Raw genomic sequence first — 19,031 nt, forward strand, 5'->3', positions numbered from 1 at the left:
AAAACATAACTAAATAATAATATTCTTTGTAACTGTATTTTTATAATAAGGTTTTTATTATTATTATTATTATTGTTATTTCAAATATATGTTCTTTTGTGGGGGGTTATGGACTATGGTTATTGGTTAATGAAAGAATAATAACATCATATATCCTTCCTTTAGCTTTACCAATGTGTTTGAACATTTCCCAGGGTTCAAGGTGGCGGTCAGTTCCATGCAAACTCAGTGCCTTTCTCTGTCCAGCGGTGCTCCTTTGTGCAGGGATAAGCAGACCGGCCTTGGGGGGGCCTGCCACTCACACGAGGCTTCGAAATAACCCAAGCAGCGGACTTCCAGCTATGCGTAGTATAGATGTCCTGCCGCTGCCATATAGCACGCTGGGTTAATAATAGGAGCATGGTTGTCAAGCTATTTCAGAAGGGGGGAGTGTCGGCCTATTCTCATTGGATCCGTTTTATCCGCGAGTATCTCATGAAGTGCGAGTGGGAGGAGAATTTCCAGCAACCGAGGATATCAAAAATAAACCCCCTCATGTCCAGGGAAGAGCAGAAAGTATAAATACCCCCGATGTGTCCAGACTGCAGCGGTGCTGGTGAGTGGCACAACAAGACTTAGCTTGCTTGGTGAATTAGAAACGACAACTCAGACAGACTGAAATTAAATAGTTTGACCAAGATTGTCTTGCAGCGCTGGACAATCTATTTTATTTTGAAAAGATTCCCGACCTGAGGAGATATCGATTGGAGAAGACGCGCCACTTACCAGAGATCAAGGACATTCATTCTAATAAAGTCTTTATTTTTTTACCACTCGTCAGTGTAATTTCCATTGCAGAAGATGTGTTCCACTGTGTGTTTGATGTTTTTACTCCTGGGCGTAATGAACGCTGCACTTTCAACTCCTTTTGAATCAGAGGATATTGTACCTGTCCGGATAAATGGAAGAATCAGTGGTCGCTTTTGGAAAAGGAGTGAGGAGCAGCCGAGGTTTATCCTCAGTGCATTTGGCAAGGATTTGACACTTAATCTTATTCCAGATACCAGCTTTATCGCGCCTTCGTTCACCATACAGCGCATTAAAGCCAGAGATGTTGGCGCTTTACGCAGCGCTTCAGGTGCCCAGCCTGTCGCAGATCTCCACAAATACATGAACCAGACAGAGGAGAGTGAAGGACATCTTAGGAGCTGTTTTTACTCGGGGAATGTAGACCACGATGAGAGCTCGGTGGTGGCTGTCAGTTTGTGCGCCGGCATCTTTGGCTCCTTTATAACGGAGGGGAAAGAGTATTTAATTGAGCCCAAACTTCGCGGCGGCCTGGGGCCAGACGCTGCCGAGCATCTGCATGTCATCAAGAGAAGGACATTCACAAACAGCCACGGTGTTCCCCTCCTGTTTGATCACGCGGCGGCGGCGGAGTACAACGGGGAAAGGAGGGAACCTCGCCGGAGACGCTTTGTTTCCGCACCACGGTTCATAGAGACCCTGGTTGTGGCAGACTCAACTATGACCCAATTCTTCGGAGATGAAATAAAGGTTAGACACGATCAACTTTTTTCCCTGCACACATTGTTGATAGGAACCCAAACAATCGTTAGATCTGTCACATAAACAAACGTTCCATCCTCCTCCTTGGAAGTATTCAAAGCCAACACAAACAGTGCAGGAATCGGATTGTATGTGCCTCTTTGTGAAACACATTTTAGCATTAAGGGGGCTTGGGAGGAAATCGATGGGCTCCCTGATTTCAACAGGCTGAGAAAGAGGTCAGGCAACAAAAATGCAAACAATGCTGAAGCACATTCCTGAGAACTTGGTCACGATTTGGCAGCAGGGCCTCAGCGTCATGAAGTGAATATTCACAAGGCTTACAATATCTAATAGAATGTGGATTAACTCCTTTTCATGACTTTGTTTAATTGATCCAAATCATCCAATATTTAAATTGAACACATATATATGATGGATAGTGATAGAATACAAAAACAATCCTGAAATTATCCTCCATCCATAATATCAGTCCTCTTTCAATCCAAAGTTTAACTCTAGATGTATTTGAAAAAAAGTAGAACAATCTGTGATCCTGCCACAGTCTGGAGTCTGTTTGCACTTAGCAAACTCCTCAGCTGCCAGACCCTCTGCCTCATCCCAAAATAAGTGATCTAAGTGAGTATCTAAAGGCTAGAAAACAGGTTCAGGTGGACAAAGGTTAGACGGACAAGTTGAATTTCAATTAGCTTTTTACAAATTACAAAACAGACTCGCTCAAATGTCATTACCTTTTGTTTTTGTTTGAGCAGGGGTGTTTTAGTGATTAGAGTTCCAAGGCAAAAATCAACATCATGTGGCTCGTGTAGCACATGTGGAAAAACTTTTCATGCGGGAACGTCATCATACCCCAGGAAGAGAAGAGTGAGTGCAGCTAGGCTGATGGAAGACGTTGCGATACATCATGGCACAGTCTCCCACATTGTGATTTACCAGCTATCCACTAAAACAACTCTGACAGCTCTGTGGAAAACCCAGCCCGTCAGGACGGCCCAAGACCCAATCATAGTGAAGTGCACAAAAAATGTGGAGGCAGAGCTTACAGATAATACAGCCAAAAAGTTACGTTACTGAATTCTTTACAGAAAAAGACAAGTTGGCCTAAATCTTGCATCTATTTTCTCAAACTGTTGCAAAGCTAATGGCGCATTTCCACCGCAGGCCTCACTCGGCCTCGCTCGGTTTGGTTAGGCCTTATTAGGCCCGGCTCACTTTAATGCTGCTCTTCCATTACAGTTTATGAGCTGGGGCAGTAACTATAGTAACGCAGTGTAGGTGGAGCCGTGACATCATCTTCAATGAGCACCCGTGAGCACCCCAGAAAAAACAACATCAGCCGTTAGCTGTTTACACTCAAGCTCCTCATATCTGTTCAGAAACTAGACAAAAGTTAAACAAGTACAAACCACTGACTGTCTGTGTCATGGTGAATACAGTCGCTGGTTTATTTATGTCTGTATAGGCCGTTGTGAGTGTGGACGGTCGGAGCATATAGCCTATATTGCGTTAGCTGAGCCGATCTCCATTTAGACAACAAATCAAATCAAGTTTTATTTATATAGCACATTTTTAAACGATTTTTGGTCCAGCCAAAGTGCTTTACATATAATAAAAATACCCTACAGTAAAGACACTTTACAGCAAATACAACAGCACCGTTTGTGCAGAATATCAGTATGAGAAAACGACACCCTCTGTCCTCACATCGTACAATGAAAAACCTCCGGAGAAAAACCCACAGTTTAAAGGGGAACATGGGAGAAAACCTCAGGGAGAGCAACAGAGGAGGGATCCCCTCCCAGGACGGACAGACGTGCAATATATTCCGTGTGTAAATCGAAGAGATAATACATTTTACAGCGTAGGTAGACCACATTTTTGGAAATGCATGTGTCTATAATAAGAAGATCACGCATTTTAAAAGGTTTTTCGCCTGCCGTCTGTCTGCAGACTTGTAAAAAGCATTAGTTCATGGTTTTTACTAACCGGTATCAGTATGTTGTTAGTTTGGCATCATTTTGAAACGTGTATTACAATTAAATCACGGTCAAATATGTTCATCTTGTTGTAGTTGTAGCCCCCTTGACAGCGATTCTCTCTCTAGTTTAGCAAACTCAGCCCGACTCAGCCCTGTTTGTTGGCCTCGATAGAACCACGATTTAGTCCGGCCAGAAAAAAGGTGAAAAAGTAGCCCCGGGCCAAAACTAGGCCAAGTGGAAGCGCAACCAAAAACGAGCCCCGCACGGCTCGGCACGCTTAAAGCGAGTTCTGCGCGGCAGTGGAAACGCGCCATAAGTGACATGACTCGAGTGTGTCTAAAAATGTCTGGCAATTTTAAAGCTTAAATGCAATGCTTGTGAAGTTAGCAGGATAAATGCATGTGTCAGAGTAGGAGCAGTATACTGTACGGCATGTATACACATACATATCATGAGAGTCATAGTGAAAAAAAAAATCATATAGGCCTAGATTGTTTATTTGCATTTATTGTTTTGTCTTAAAGTAAAAAATTAGACAAAAAAAGTCTCCCTTGCATTAGGGTTAGAGTTAGGGTAATTTATGATGGTGCTGTTCAGACAATTCTTTGATTACCAATTTCAAGTCTCTTAATAGAAACACAAAATGTTTGTCAAAGCAATTATCCTCAGGATTTCAGTCGAACACGTCACTATCTGCCAAATGCGTTAACACAATGGTGATTGAGCATACGGCCTACCAATGAAAGACTAGCATTTGTATTATTTTGAACTGAGCAATGCTCTGTGGGAAGTTAGACCCAAACACTCAGATTATAAGTCTATTTGGAAACAAATAATGACTAATGATATATTATAACATTTTGCTACCCAAATATCATCATTTTACGACAGAAAACTTTAAATTGTTTGCTAATTGCTTTAGTCTGTTCAAGCAGAGATACAGACATAATATTATGCAAAATTCATAGAATCAGTGCTTGACCTTCATCCGTTTGGTTCTTTAATCAAACATGGATGTGAACACTGTTTAAATGCCTTGAGCAATGAAGTTCATGTTCATGGAAGTTAATCTCTTTAAATGTTGTGTCCTGTCTCTCCCCTCTCGCAGCACTACATGCTAACCCTGATGTCAATGGCTGCCCAGCTTTACAAGCACCCCAGCATAAAGAACTCGGTCAACATAGTGGTGGTTAAGATGTTGGTTGTGGAGGAAGAGGAGGTCGGCCCGGAGGTCTCCAGCAACGGGGGGGTTGCTCTGAGGAACTTCTGCTCCTGGCAGCAGCTCTTCAACCCGCCGAGCCAGAGGCATCCAGAGCACTATGACACTGCCATGCTCTTCACCAGAGAGGTGAGGGCCAATGACAAAGCTGTTTTAGCTTCTTCAGCTGTAAAATGGTTGGTAATGTCTCTGGATAAAACATACCATCCTCTGCAAATAGTGTCACAATCATTTGAGGAGAGACATTGTGGTGAGTTTGAGAGTTGATTATTCACCCATGAGAGGTAGTTTGACTAAAGGTCTACTTAACGTCAAAGCTTGCACTATCTTCTTCAGCAGATGAATTTGTCACATTAATTACATTGTTGCATTTGGGTTCACACAGGACACAGACTTTATCAGTCTTCAGTTTAATTAAATGTATTATGTTAGTTGAAAGCCATACTATTTAGTTAAATCAAAAATATAAATTAGGTTAAACTTTAATTCTATTGCTTTTAACTGACCTGATTTGTTGACATAATACATTTGATTCAAGTCAGCATTTCAGTTTTCAGTGTACTTCCTGGACTTCCTTGTTAACCCTTCCGAATTAGTACATCCATAGAAAACATTAAAAGGACGCAGTTTAAAAAAACTAAATTGATAGACTGTACCTGCTCAGCAATAAACAGCAGGCGGACAAAGTTAGTGGTAAATATCGTGTAACATTTAGCAAATAAAGAGCAGATATTTCCCTCGAGAGTTGGCAGAGACAAAAACAAAATAAAGTGAGTATTGGAATCACATTCTTTAAATGGGAAAAAAACAGAGCCATAAGAACTTTACAAGGCCAAAAATGTATCATCCACGCTTGATAAATACAGCTCTAAAACTAATCGTTATGAGTAAAAAATATCTGATATGATTGTTGACTCTTTCTTCAGAGCATACGCCGGGCTGTTAGGTATGAAACAACACAAACAATGTTGTGAGTGCTTTACAGCGTACTATAAGATGGATAAAGCACTCACCCATGATAGTCTGGAATATGTTGTTCTCCATTCAGAAGGAAATAGCCCAAGGAAGCAAGGATGAGTCACAAATAAATCCCTGCTGGATTCAGTCCCAGGCCAGCTGTGGTACATAGTGTGGTTTCTGAACAGCAAACTAAACCACACAACAATGACTTGAAGCCAAAGTATTTTACAGTAACGCAGGTGCATTTTAGGGCAAGTTGTGCCATATTCTCTGCTTTGGGACAATTATAAACATATTTTCTTTAAGCTACCCAAAAAGGGAAACAAGATGTGGTTAAGGAAAGCCTTTCTGGCTCTTTGGGTGAACTAAGGATGCTGAAAAGGGATCATCAAGATGGAATAGTTGAACACTTTTCCAAGCTGGGGAAATGTCAGCAGAGAGTAAACAGTGTGCTTTATGGATGCTTCAGCAGGAAATAAGTTCAGCAGTCCTAAGGGTTGGACTTGTGATTGGCTTGTTATGACTGTATTTGGCTGCTTTTTTTCACCCGGTAAGTGCATGTGGACAAGGTGTTAGCACACAACACATCAGCCAAGTACATTTCTATAGCCCTGGATGCAGCTTGATTCGATGACAGGTTGAAAGACATTATATCTGACCCGGGATCGAGCAAATGATGAATAGAACATATGGGCTTCATGCAGTCTTGTGCTGGATTTGTTGCCATCATTCACATGAACCCTGTTTGTGTTGGTTTTTCCATTTCAGCGGAGATGTGCTTTGAAATGTGGAGGACGGAAGGCTCCTTGTGGATGAGCTAACTTTAGTGCCGCCACAAATCAGCCATGACATGATTAAGGCTCTTTAAAAATGATCTGCTTGTCTGGGTTGAAACAGTGTGCCATATATCCCACTATAAGAATGCTGCTGCTAATACTGGCTGTTGTGAAACTGTACACTCTGTTGCATTCAGTGGAAACAGTTATTCTTGTGCATTTTTGTGGTCTTACGCTGCATTCGGCAAATGTACATATGTCTGCTAAAGCTATACAAATGCAAATGCTTGTGCTACATCTTACTTTGTGTCTGTGAGTGACCGATGCTATTGTGGAACAAGGTGTACGAACAGATGCTGTGCAGCGTTCAAAACGCAGCTCCAAGTCCAGATGTGTTTTGAATCACAGAGGGTTGTGCCTTGTGGGTTTTTTTTGGGCTCAGGCAAAGGCCATGGACGTGTCCGTCTTCATCCTACACAGCCAGGCGTCTTATGGAGCAAGGAAGGATTTTTGATAAACCACAGTTAAGATCATAGCTGCATGCTGAGTTTATTTATTTGCTTTTTTATGACGGAAACACTGAGCAACAAGTTTTTGATTTGTTTCTTAAAGAGTGACAGAAAAACAACTGGACACAAATAAGCAATGAGGGTCCGCCATCCGAATACATAAAATAACAATGAAAGAGCTGCCCATACTCTTAATATATTTAGAGTAATGTCTTTACTCTTTGATAGTTCACTTTGCCAGCTGTTTCTAAGCAAATGGGCACTCCTTTTAAGGGAGATAGTCCTTATTCAGGGTTAGAACAGTGGTTAGAGCCAATATTTGTGAATGTTAAACTGGTTGACCATGAAAATGCCCTGGCCTACACTGATATGAATTACATTGTTGAATTGGTTCCAATACAGAAGTGTCTCATTATCTCTCATGATATGTTTGTTCTATCGGCATAAGTCTATTGTACATTAAGTGATATGTTTGTTGTCACTGTTCATTTTTGCAATGCCGCTGTGGTTCTACTGGCTTATGGTACTTAGAAATGGTATGTTACTCATGGTACACAGGCAGATACCATTCACAGTATACTGTTTGTAATTGACATACTGTATGCCACTGGAGATTATTGTCCAACCCTAATCCAACCTCTTGCTGTACATAGCCAATGTATAGCAAAAGCCCTAGTAGCGTTCTGGCAAACAAATTTGTTTTACACAGTAACCTTGAAAAGACATAATACAATATGGGTAAAGAAAAATGTTCAGTTTTAAGAAATGTCAAGCATAAAAATCTGTTTTTGCAACGTAACCTCAAACAGTGGAGTAGTCTATGACATCTTACTGAGTTACTTATAGCAATACGAGTGAAGTGCAAGCCGCTGCAGTGCTGAATCCGTTTTAAAAATAAACAAAACACACCTATCCTCTCAGGCTGAATTTGTTAAAGGTTGCCTAACATATCCTGGCTTTCTGCAGACTGCCCATTGTTCCAAAGGCCCAATATTACGAAACCACAATTGTCCGGAAAATGTCCTAATAGTCCAATTTTTCCAAAATCCCCTTGTTTTCTGAAAACAATGCCCATCGTTCCAAAGGCCCATCGCCCAGAAAGTCACTCTCTCCCTGCAACAAGCAGAAGCCCATATGGTCATTTTTATGCAGAATGACAGCAATATTTTTATTTCTTCATTCTTCATATTAGTAAGCCATATGTTTTTCTGTTTGTTGTATGTATATTTATAGGTATAAGTATGAACAATGAATAAGAACAGTATTTATATATATTGTTTCTTCTATATTACCTTTCTTGCTCCAGTTTCAATGTTTTTTCTGTGTTATTTGTGTTGAAGGACATCTGCGGACAGAAGAGCTGCGACACGTTGGGTGTGGCCGATGTTGGGACGATGTGCGATCCCAAGAGAAGCTGCTCAGTTATCGAGGATAACGGTCTGCAAGCTGCCTTCACAGCTGCTCACGAGCTCGGTAAGTTTACATTTATTATTTAAGGGTAGGTATGTGGCCTTAAAGTATTTTCCAGTCATTCAGAACCACTTTTCTGTGCATCTGTGAAACTGTGTCTCCCATTATCACCATTGCAGGTCATGTGTTGAGTATGCCTCATGATGACTCCAAGACCTGTGAGAGGCTGTTTGGAGATCTGGGAGGTCATCACCTGATGGCTCCTCTGTTTGTCAGCCTCAACAAGACCGCGCCTTGGTCTCCCTGCAGCGCTCTCTACATCACAGAGTTCTTTGACAATGGACATGGTAAGAAATATTTGAAAAAATTATTTTTTTCCCAGCATACTAGAAATTACACACTGATCAGAAGCTAAGCAGCCAGTATGGAAGTCTCTTTCACAATACTGACTCTCTTAGGGCTGATTCAGAGATGAATAAAACATAATGTTATTCCTCTTCTGCTATAACTATGGCTTTCTTGTGCAAACATGTCGCTCCCCTCAAATTATGGGTTGTAGGGATAGTTTATCGTGCCCTCGATTTCCACATCCCCTTCTTCTAACTCTCTTTTTGTTTCTTAATGTAGCTTCCCTCTCTCCATCCCTGGTTGTTTATGTTACATTTGTTTGTATCCTTGCTAGACCTATCAGTGAACCTTCTTTCCCTATGAGTCATGCAACGGACTTCTTCCTGTTCTTCACCTCCTCAGCCAAAAGCAACAGCTGGTGTCAGCAAAATATGTTCTTTATCAGTTTGAATAAAAATCGTGTGTGGCTGAGAGTGTTCATTCCAAACTGCGGACGTCATTGAACACTCAAGAAACACAAGTTTATTGAATGTAATAGAGAATCATGTGAGGACAATGAAAGCTTTCTGATTTGAAATAGCTACCAAATGTCAAGATTCAAAACCCTAGGATGCCTATTAAAGTGACGTTATCCATTTTTGCCCTGAATCATTTCCCAATGTTGTCATGCCACCCAAAGTCCTTAATCCCCATAAACCACACTATGATCTCATGCAATGTTTCTTTTCTTTGTGTTGTGGCCATAGGGGACTGTCTGCTGGATGTAACAGAGAGTACCATGCCGTTACCGAGCGAGCTGCCGGGCTTCAAGTACAGCCTGGACCAGCAGTGCCAGCACATGTTTGGAGAGGAGTTTGTCCAATGCCCCAACTCCTCAGACAGTGATATTTGTAGCCAGCTGTGGTGTCAGGAGGATGGGACGCAGCAGTGCTCCACCAAGAACGGCAGCTTACCCTGGGCGGACGGGACCCCCTGCAGCCTCAACGGGTCCTGCCTCCACGGAGAGTGCATGCCCACTCAGGACGTGATGCAGCCTTTGGTAAGTCTGCTTCTGTGTTCTTCCACATTTTGAAGTCATTAACGATAAAACTCTCCCTTGCTTAATTCAACACACTCTGGGGTTCGGTGCTACAGTTTTAGTTGGTCTGGTATGACTTATGGTGGCTAATGTTAGCTAAAGTTCAAAGAAGTTTGCTGACTTCTGAATTTCTTCCTTCTTGTGCTGTTATCCCAACTTTTAGCCCTCATAGTTTTCCTCTAGACTTAAATAGTAGATACAGTGACAGCCATTCAATACAATTTACAAATCGGTGTTTTAGTTAACGTACCAACTTTAAAACCATCTGCTATTTTTAGTCTGATAATGATATGACTCAGGGAACTACAGCCAATATTTTGAAGTTCTGGTGTCTGTTTAAAGGATATTCAAGCCAAGACTGTATCAGTCATTGATTAAGGTTAGATAATCAATTTAAGATGCTAGAATAAAGTTTGAGTTGTCAATGGGCAAAGTCTACAACCGATTAGCTAAGCTAATTCCTCTTGAGACGACTGTAAACCTGTATTCAATCTGCTTAACCGTGATTGGTAACCAGAACACTTCTAATACCAACATCTTGTCCCTTTTTTGTTAGATGAGTAACTTCCTTTGAAGTGCACTGTATTTTACAAAAAAAGTTACCAAATTTGTTGGCAAAAACCTGTTGGATTCTTTTTAGACCATTTTTTTGGACAACAAAAACAGGTTTTCAATGTTTTAAGTTTCACATTGGGTTTTTGATTCAGAATTATTTTTTACAAATTTAATAGGTTTGACCCTCTGTTCTGCAACAGCAATCCTGGAAATAGTCTAAATGAACTTGCGACCTACATTATGTAGTGAATGATAAGAAGATGTCCTTTCTGTGCTAAGGAAACATTTTACATCTAAAACTTAATGCAATGTAAAGCACCAAACCAACCATAAAAGGATTGTTATTAACCAACGCAAAACAACATTTATATTGGAAATCGGTTGTTTTTGGGGAAAAAAAATCTCCTAGTTAGCCTGGCTGTCGCAATTCAAAGACACAGTGTCTTACAGAAATAACAGTTTTAAGTAGTTTTACATAAATGAAAAGCACAAGTGACTGAAATGAAAAGCACAAGTGACTGTTTATGAATATACTTACTTGGAATTCAGTAAGTTTAAACCAAATTGTTCATAATGTCTGTTTATATTTCCTAAAAGAACATGTATAAGTCTCAGTGTTTCATTTTACCTTGCTCACGTTGATATCTGCTGCTTGTGTTATGATCATACATCTGTTTATCAACCCAGACGTGCTGGCAGTTGGGATGTTAGCTGGTCCAAACTAATAAACTGCTGGAAAAGGACACTAACTCTTCAAACACATACACATATGCACACACACTTTCAATGATGCCTTCCAAAGCTGCAGCATGGCAGGTTCCACTAGTGGTGAGTGACACATGTGGCAGGAATGCGGGCAGAGGCAGACAGCATGCGCGTGCCGAACTTCAACACAGATTTAGCCTGGAGTCGCGGCACGCCAGCACACTGTGCGGCCTCAAACCCAGAAGCCCAGACTGTGGTTAAGGCTACACAGCTGAGATTGCCTTTGGCACTGAGCTCTAACCACCTACTCTGACTGCTCTTTTCCCTCCTCTTCCCTCGCTGTGTTGTACCGCAGGTGGCTGTGGACGGCGGCTGGAGTTTGTGGGGGCCGTGGCAGCAGTGCTCCAGGACGTGTGGAGGGGGGGTGGAGTTCTCCCACAGGGAGTGCACTGAACCTATCCCGCAGAACGGAGGAAAGTACTGTGAGGGACAGAGGGTTCGGTACCAGTCCTGCAACACGCAGCCCTGTGACAAAGACGAAGGTGAGAATAAGCAATAGGCAGGTTTTAAAAACAAAGCTTCCAGCATGCTGAATGATTTGATACACTCCATTACATTACATTTGATCCAAAGCAACTTACAAGTGACTTATAAAGTGTAAAAACCATAAAGATTCAAACTCCAAACAACAAGGAACATGCAGATATATTATCTTCAAGGAAGAATGGTTTGAAGTTTTCCATAGGGAGGTGTAGTGCAGTAGAGCCTTGGTGTTGGGATCAGGGGGCCACAGGTTCAAACCCCACTGCATGTCGTTGTGTCCCTGGGCAAGACACTTCACCCCAAATTGCTCCTGTGGGGATTGTCCACAGTATTGAGTATGTACGTCGCTTTGGATAAAAGCGTCTAACATGTCATGTAAAGTAACTTTTTTGGTGCTTTTTCCCCCCCTTTTTTTTTTGGCAAGATACAATCGAAATGGATGGGTTTTACATATACATATCATATATTCAATATAATAACTACAAGGGCAAATGTAGTGTGCAGACCTATTCCCTATTTTGCAATGTTAATGAAAGTGAAAAATAATGTGTGTATCCGCCTCTGTGAATCAGATCCACAGGCTATATCCTCCCAACAGATTTCATGAATTTTCCTCCACTAGTTTTTTTTTTTTAATCTTGCTGACAGAGAGAGAAACAAACAAAGCTGAACACATAACCTTCTTGAAGGAGGTAAAAAAAGATGTCTTGACAAATATTTAATGGTTTAACCAGACCTTTTTGACAAGGTAGACACATACAATAAAACCATGGAAACATGCAATAATAATGAAATGCTACAGATCATGCATTCTTGTGTAGAATGAATTCACGCCCTTTCTGTAGAGATGTCGTCTCATGGATCAATTCATTCTAAATAGGTTACTGATTCATCTCTTTTTACACTTTTAGTATTTTTTTGCATTTTAGTAGTGACATTTACATTTGACCTTTTAAATGATATGCTTTATATTTCTTCTTGTGATTCTTATTTTTACCGAAATGATCTTGTATAATTGTCTTAAATGCACATTAGGTTTTTTTATGAATCTGAATGATTTCATTTCCATAGTAGACCTCAGTGTATTGTACACTAATCTTTACTCCTTTACCTTAGGAAAGAGTTTCAGAGAGGAGCAGTGTGATATGTACAACAGCCCTAACTACCTGGACTACAATGGGAATATGAAACAGTGGATCCCAAAGTACGCCGGCGTTTCTCCCAGAGACAGATGCAAGCTGTTCTGCAGGGCCAGGGGCAGCAGTGAATTTAAGGTGTTCGAACCCAAGGTACAGCAGATGCACTCACAACTCAAACGCAACCATTATACTTTTCACATATTCACATTCAATGGTGAAATATATACCTTAGAACTCAGTCCGACATAAAAGCTTGTATTGTAATTGATTGAGAACACAACCATCCTTAAAGTACATAATCGTGAGTATCAGAGCAGGAGCAAACTCATTTTTAAGCTATAGTGAAAATTAATAAAAGAACACCAACAGGTATTTTGTGCTCTCCACAAATATAATATTAATAAAATGTATTCCGGTATTCACTGATGGAGGAAAACTATGTTTAGTGTTCACAACTGACGTACAATTGACCATACTTTCTGCGGATTGATATGACTCCACATTAGTCAGAGTGTCCTCCTTAGTGGAGGTCTGAATATTAAACAAACCCCTGGAATGTCCAAATTTCACCCATCAGAATTGAGTATTCAACTAAGCAATGTAATAATACACTGTCAAATCGAAGGAATCCATTGCTGTCAAAGGTCTCCGTAAAGCTTCTCTAGAAGTGTACTGAATAAAGCTCTAAAGTAAGGCTGATTTCTGAGACGTATTGTGTTCAAAATTCTGTGGCCAACTAATTTCTGCTAAAGTAAATAAATATATGTAGATATAATATGATATCACATGAAAGTATAAATTCATTAATCCATTGTTATTAATGTTATTATCTGTTTTGCACTGACAAATTATTTCACATGACACATGGAAACCTGGCGTTTCCTGAGTTAATATAACTATGACATTTGCATTATTTGTGTGGAAGCTCAAGCGAAAACTCCATTCAAAGACTTATTTGAACACAATTATTCTTTCAGTCAAGATTATCTTGACCTACGAAAAGGAGTTTGACCAATAACCCCAAGTCCACATTCTCTCTTTTTGTGGACCTGTTAGATTCATTGTTAAAAGCTTTTCAACAGACCTTTGTTAAAGGAATACTCCACTCCTATCAAATCATCATCCTATTTTTTGACGAATTAAAGTAAACAAGGGGTGGCCTAACAACATCAAAACTACATCAGAACAACCTGTCACACAACCTGCTTTGCAGTATATCCCAAGTCTCATGTTTGTCGTCCTATTCTCAATACTTCCGAAACACATGCATTTTTACTTCCATTTAGAACACTTTGATAAAAAACGCTTGACTTTTGTTAAAATAATTAACAACCACTACTTGCTTCGCTCCTGCAGGTCATTGATGGGACAACCTGTGGCCCTGACACCACATCGGTGTGTGTCCAAGGCCAGTGTGTGAAGGCCGGCTGTGACCAGGTGATTGGGTCCAACAAGAGATTGGATAAGTGCGGAGTGTGTGGAGGGAGTGGGCTCACTTGTCGAAAGATCACAGGCTCCTACAACAAAGCAACGTAAGTGCTCTGAAAATCCTTGGTATATGAAAATGAAAGTAATAACAAATGCACTGTAGATTGATATCATTTCGAGTGAAAAAATGAGGGCAACGCACTAGCAGAACAAGAAGCTAGCTACCAAAATAATTCAGATATAAAATCAGTGCTATATTTGACTGTTTATAGTTTTGACATTCTCTGATCTGATGAAAGATTGTAGCATCGAAAACGCTGCTTCCTCTTGCTTATCTTGATGGAAAGGTTTTGCAGCAATGAAAGCAGTTATTTTAAAGGGACAAATACATGGAAAAAAAGAATGGCTGTTAGAATGATATAAAACTATTGCTTGTTTGCACACAATGATCCGAATCTGCTCCAAACTTAATTACTGATTTATTCCCTGGCAAATGATACACTCCTCCACCATGATTTATGAAAGCAGGCCAGCAGTTTTCCATAACCCTGCATAGACAGACAGAAAAACAAACAAACAACCCGATTCAAAAACATGATCCACTTTATGTAATTTGGAAATGATTTTTCTCTTTATATTCTCCGGTTTCCAGGAAGAACAATCAAATTCCTACACTGCCAACAGCCAGTGGCCAATATAACAAATAGTTTCTCTATTTATATATTTATAGATGTAAGCTAGGACACAAAACAAACATAGCAATAAAAAAGTTACCTGATAATGAAATCGAAAAAACTCTTTCCGTATTTCTGAGAGATACATCAGAGGACCAATACTAATCACTTTCTTACCTAGGATTGCTAATAAGCATTTATTAGCATTTATTTAGCCTGAATGCTTTGACGACCTGAGTATTAGACAACATTCCTACCACTTTAATAGCTTAGTAGGGATCTCTGGCACTATTTTAACTACTTCCAAGGTGCATGGAGCGGGGGGGGGGAGTCTCAAAAGGTTAGGCTACAGCAACACGTAGTATACAGAATTACTTTATTGTTTTTACCAACAGGTTTCAGTTTGTGGCTTTTGATCAGGGTAATTCTGAGTAAATGAAAGTCTACAGCCAGCAGTTGGTTAGCTATCATAGCGCAAAACTGAAAAAATGGGGTCAGCTAGCCTAGCTCTCTTTGTTAGCATATTAGCTAAAAGGAATTCCATAAAGTAGGCTAGTTAGATGTATAGGTGTTGCCGTATTTTTGAGCATTTCAGAGAGCTTGGGTCCAGGGAAGATAGCTATCAGACCCAAATAATGAACTATTAATTTAAGGGAGGATAAAAAAGAGGGTAAATTATTTTAATTCAGTTCTGTCTTTTTTCCACCAGCTATGGATACAGCGACATTGTCACAATTCCTGTTGGCGCTACGAACATTGACATCAAACAGCGGAGCCACAGAGGAATCAAACATGATGGGAATTACCTGGCTGTAAAGAGAGAGGGTGGCGGTTACATCCTCAACGGTAACTTCTCTGTATCCACGGTGGAGCAGGACATTCCTGTGCTGGGCGCTGTGCTGAAGTACAGCGGCTCCTCCACCACGCTGGAGAGGATACAGAGCTTTAGGCAGCTGAAGGAGGCCATCACCATCCAACTCCTAGCCACTGCAGGGGACGACAACCCCCCCAAGGTCAAATATACCTTTTTCATCCCTAGAGATGTGAGCTTCAACAAATCAAAGGAGAGGAAGGCCTTTGCACCGTCTTTGCATATGATCCATCCGTTTGGCGTACCTGACTGGATGCTAGGGGAGTGGTCTGAGTGCTCCAAGAGCTGTGGCTCCGGATGGTCCCGGAGGAACGTTGAATGCAGAGACAATGCAGGCTTCCTTTCCAGCCATTGTGACAGAGACCTTAAGCCTGTAGACATCAGGCCCTGTGGGGATGTGCCATGCCCCATTTGGCAAATGGGACCTTGGTCCGTCTGCTCACGAACTTGTGGCCAGGGGGAGCGCCACCGCAGCGTTGTGTGCATAGACTACACTGGGAAGATTGTTGAGTCAGAGAAGTGCGATCTGAACAAAATCCCAGATCCAGTCTCCGGGGACTGTCTTAACCAAGAATGCTTATGAAGAACATGAGTATACTGAACTTTCCCTGATTGGTCCGACTGCATTTACCAACCATGGATGGAATGCTGGATGGGCTCTCCAGGCACAGACAAACAACCAAAAAGGCACACAATGACAACACAAAACAACCGTATAAAGCCACCCAAAAAATATCACAAAAGGATGCAAAATGACGAGAAAGAAACACAAAACAAATACCAAGAGACACAAACAACCACAGAGACAAAAAACGACCGCATATTGACACAAAAATACCACCAATTAAATCAAAGTGACCACAAACACAAGCAAAATGAGCACAAAGAAAAACATAACATTAACCAGAAGACGCAAAAGAACCACAAGGAGACATATACCAAACACTAACTGACAAAAACAACTACAGACACTCAAAATTGCCACAAAGAGAAATATAAAAAACACAAAGAGACCCAAAACCACCTCAAAGAGACACAAGTTGACACAAAGTGACCACCAAAAGAGCCTTCTACAGGTCTGTGCCCGGGGGTCCCGTGCTTCTAATCCGTCCATATCACTAACTGGTAGCATCTAGTCAGATCATGGGAATTTGCCTGAATATCGTTTTGTCATGTTTTGTTGACATTAGACACCACTATTGAGACACAATGGAAATCTACCTCAGGATGTACATGTGATGTTGTTAGACGAAGGTGCTGTGTGTGAGTTTCTCCAGAAAGAGAAACAAAAAACTAACTTTTTTGGATGAAGTCTGGTATAATCTGCAATATGTCTTTGTAAGTTTGCTTTCATTTATTGTGGGGCTAAAGCAATGGCATGAAACCTGCTGTCCAACACCAGCAAAGTGTACATATATCTCCAACTGTCCTCCACAGAACTCAAAGCCCTTCAAAGCTCAAAGGAGCCATTTCTCTTGTATTGAGGCCGGTACGTATACGATTGATACATTAGAGTATTAAGCCTCTGGGAAATGCGTTTTTTTGTGTGTTGAACTGTAGGAATACTAATCAGTGACACTCAAACAGGATTATTTTGGACTTTAAAATGTGCTACTAAGGACTACAGATTTGTTCAATGCCAACTAAAGGTATAGAATGTATTACAATTGATAGAATTTGAATTTACACATTGTGTAAAGTGAATTAGCCTTGATAATGAGAAACCCATGACAGAGAAATTCCCTCTGCCCTGTAGTTTAATTTTATTCCAAGGATTACAATTTCATTGAGAGGAACAGTGGTACAGACAATTTGCCATGCTACAAATGTTTGTTTGGAGGTGTAATTACCAAGCCGTAAGCATACTAACTATCGTGTATGTGAAAAGTATCTTTAATTGTATTTGTTTCCAGACTTTTATTTTTTAATGCATCATATGCAAACACTCACAGATGTTTTCAGACTCTTGTATGTATATTAGATTTTTTATTCTGATGTTAATTTACATAATGTTATAAAACAAAACAGAATGAGCATTAGGCTTATACTCTATCCCTTCAGTGAAGGACCATACTATTTTATTATTACAGCTTCCTTTTTAAGCTATTTATTTTTGTAATTTTTTTTACCTTGGACATAATTTGGGCAGATGCTACTGTCTTTGAGATTTTTGTCTATAAAAATGGTCAAATAAACACATTTATGTCAATACGTGATTCTCTTTTTCTGATGCGTATTCTCTATGATACTTTTTGTTTTCTCTTTTGTGCAAAAAAGCTTTATTACTTGAAGATTCCAGGGATTTCCAGATTGGTGGTTACATATCAACAAACATGTGCCAATATTGGGAGGAGCCATACTTCAAAATAACCCTTTAAATGCATACACATATTAAAGTTTTCCATGTTTTCCAGAGAACTCTTTAAACCCATTGTTGGCCACTTAAACACACCAATGAAAGCCAGATTATTGGAATCCTTTGAGTTGGGTCAACAGCTTATAAAAGTTGGGCGAGGTATTTAATTGCAGGTTTTACAACTAAAACACCTTAAGATCTTCTGTAAAATCCTCAGACATGGGAATCACTTCTCTGCTCAGGCATCTTAAATAAAGACAGCCATAAAAGCATACTCAGCAGCAGAGGAATGGGAGAAACCTTCATTTAACATGAATCAACAGTGACATACTGTAAGATATATCAGATCAGAAACAGGTTCATGTGTAACAATATCCTATTTAATACCAATCTTATTCTTTCACAGCTAGCAGAGCATATTCGATTTAAAGACCAAATGAGTTACAAATTAATATATTTGTTGGACTGTTGTCTGTAACCTTAATCATTTTCAAATACAAAATGATTAAGGTTAGACAACAGTCAAACAAATATATTAAATATAACATATCAAAATCTATCAGGAATAGAAATGTATATCCATCACTGTCCCTGGTGTTTTCACAGAGATTCATCAATATGGAGAAATGCATTCATAATAATAGTAATATTCTTAATGTCTGGCATTAAAACATTACAATAAGGGGAATTAACATCATACATCATTGTTTTCCCCAGGAAGCATATAGCTACACAGTAAAAGTGTCATAGACACCTACAAATTAATATAATTCACCTTACTGAAGAGAATGGTTGTATGAAAAAGTTCAAGGTGTGAATGGAAAAGTGAAAAAAACATCAATACATCCATATTTTACAATACATTTAAAATATAATTAAAAATAAAATATATGTTAGTGTGTATGATATGAGCATGTTATGATCAGATTACCA

The 19,031-nt window shown here is 40.0% G+C and overlaps 1 protein-coding gene and 1 long non-coding RNA gene across 2 annotated transcripts; one reads left to right on the forward strand and one right to left on the reverse strand.

The window, feature by feature from the left end:
- Positions 1 to 536: 536 nt before the first annotated feature.
- Positions 537 to 17,951, forward strand: LOC307036722 (A disintegrin and metalloproteinase with thrombospondin motifs 8-like). Its single transcript, XM_079677289.1, has 9 exons — positions 537 to 1,536; positions 4,636 to 4,875; positions 8,332 to 8,464; positions 8,581 to 8,748; positions 9,496 to 9,788; positions 11,443 to 11,629; positions 12,747 to 12,919; positions 14,126 to 14,301; positions 15,581 to 17,951. Exons 1-9 carry the CDS (start codon positions 841 to 843, stop codon positions 16,323 to 16,325), a joined length of 2,811 nt encoding a protein of 936 aa, XP_079533415.1. The 5' UTR covers positions 537 to 840; the 3' UTR covers positions 16,326 to 17,951.
- On the reverse strand, positions 10,860 to 16,128 carry LOC307036723. The gene is made up of 3 exons (XR_013807428.1): positions 15,988 to 16,128; positions 15,678 to 15,858; positions 10,860 to 11,612 (listed from the first exon to the last, which is right to left on the reverse strand). It is a non-coding gene; the product is annotated as an uncharacterized lncRNA (long non-coding RNA).
- Positions 17,952 to 19,031: the final 1,080 nt, after the last annotated feature.

This window comes from Notothenia rossii (genome assembly GCF_949606895.1).
Source record: "Notothenia rossii genome assembly, chromosome: 4".
Classification (NCBI taxonomy): Eukaryota; Metazoa; Chordata; class Actinopteri; order Perciformes; family Nototheniidae; genus Notothenia; species Notothenia rossii.

What these genes read in the sequence shown, in the direction of transcription:
- LOC307036722 (XM_079677289.1), top strand. Translation starts at nt 841, where the DNA reads ATGTGTTCCACTGTGTGTTTGATGTTTTTACTCCTGGGCGTAATGAAC. An exon ending in TCTTCGGAGATGAAATAAAG is followed by an intron (nt 1,537 to 4,635) that starts GTTAGACACGAT and finishes CCCCTCTCGCAG; the next exon opens with CACTACATGCTAACCCTGAT. An exon ending in CACAGCTGCTCACGAGCTCG is followed by an intron (nt 8,465 to 8,580) that starts GTAAGTTTACAT and finishes TCACCATTGCAG; the next exon opens with GTCATGTGTTGAGTATGCCT.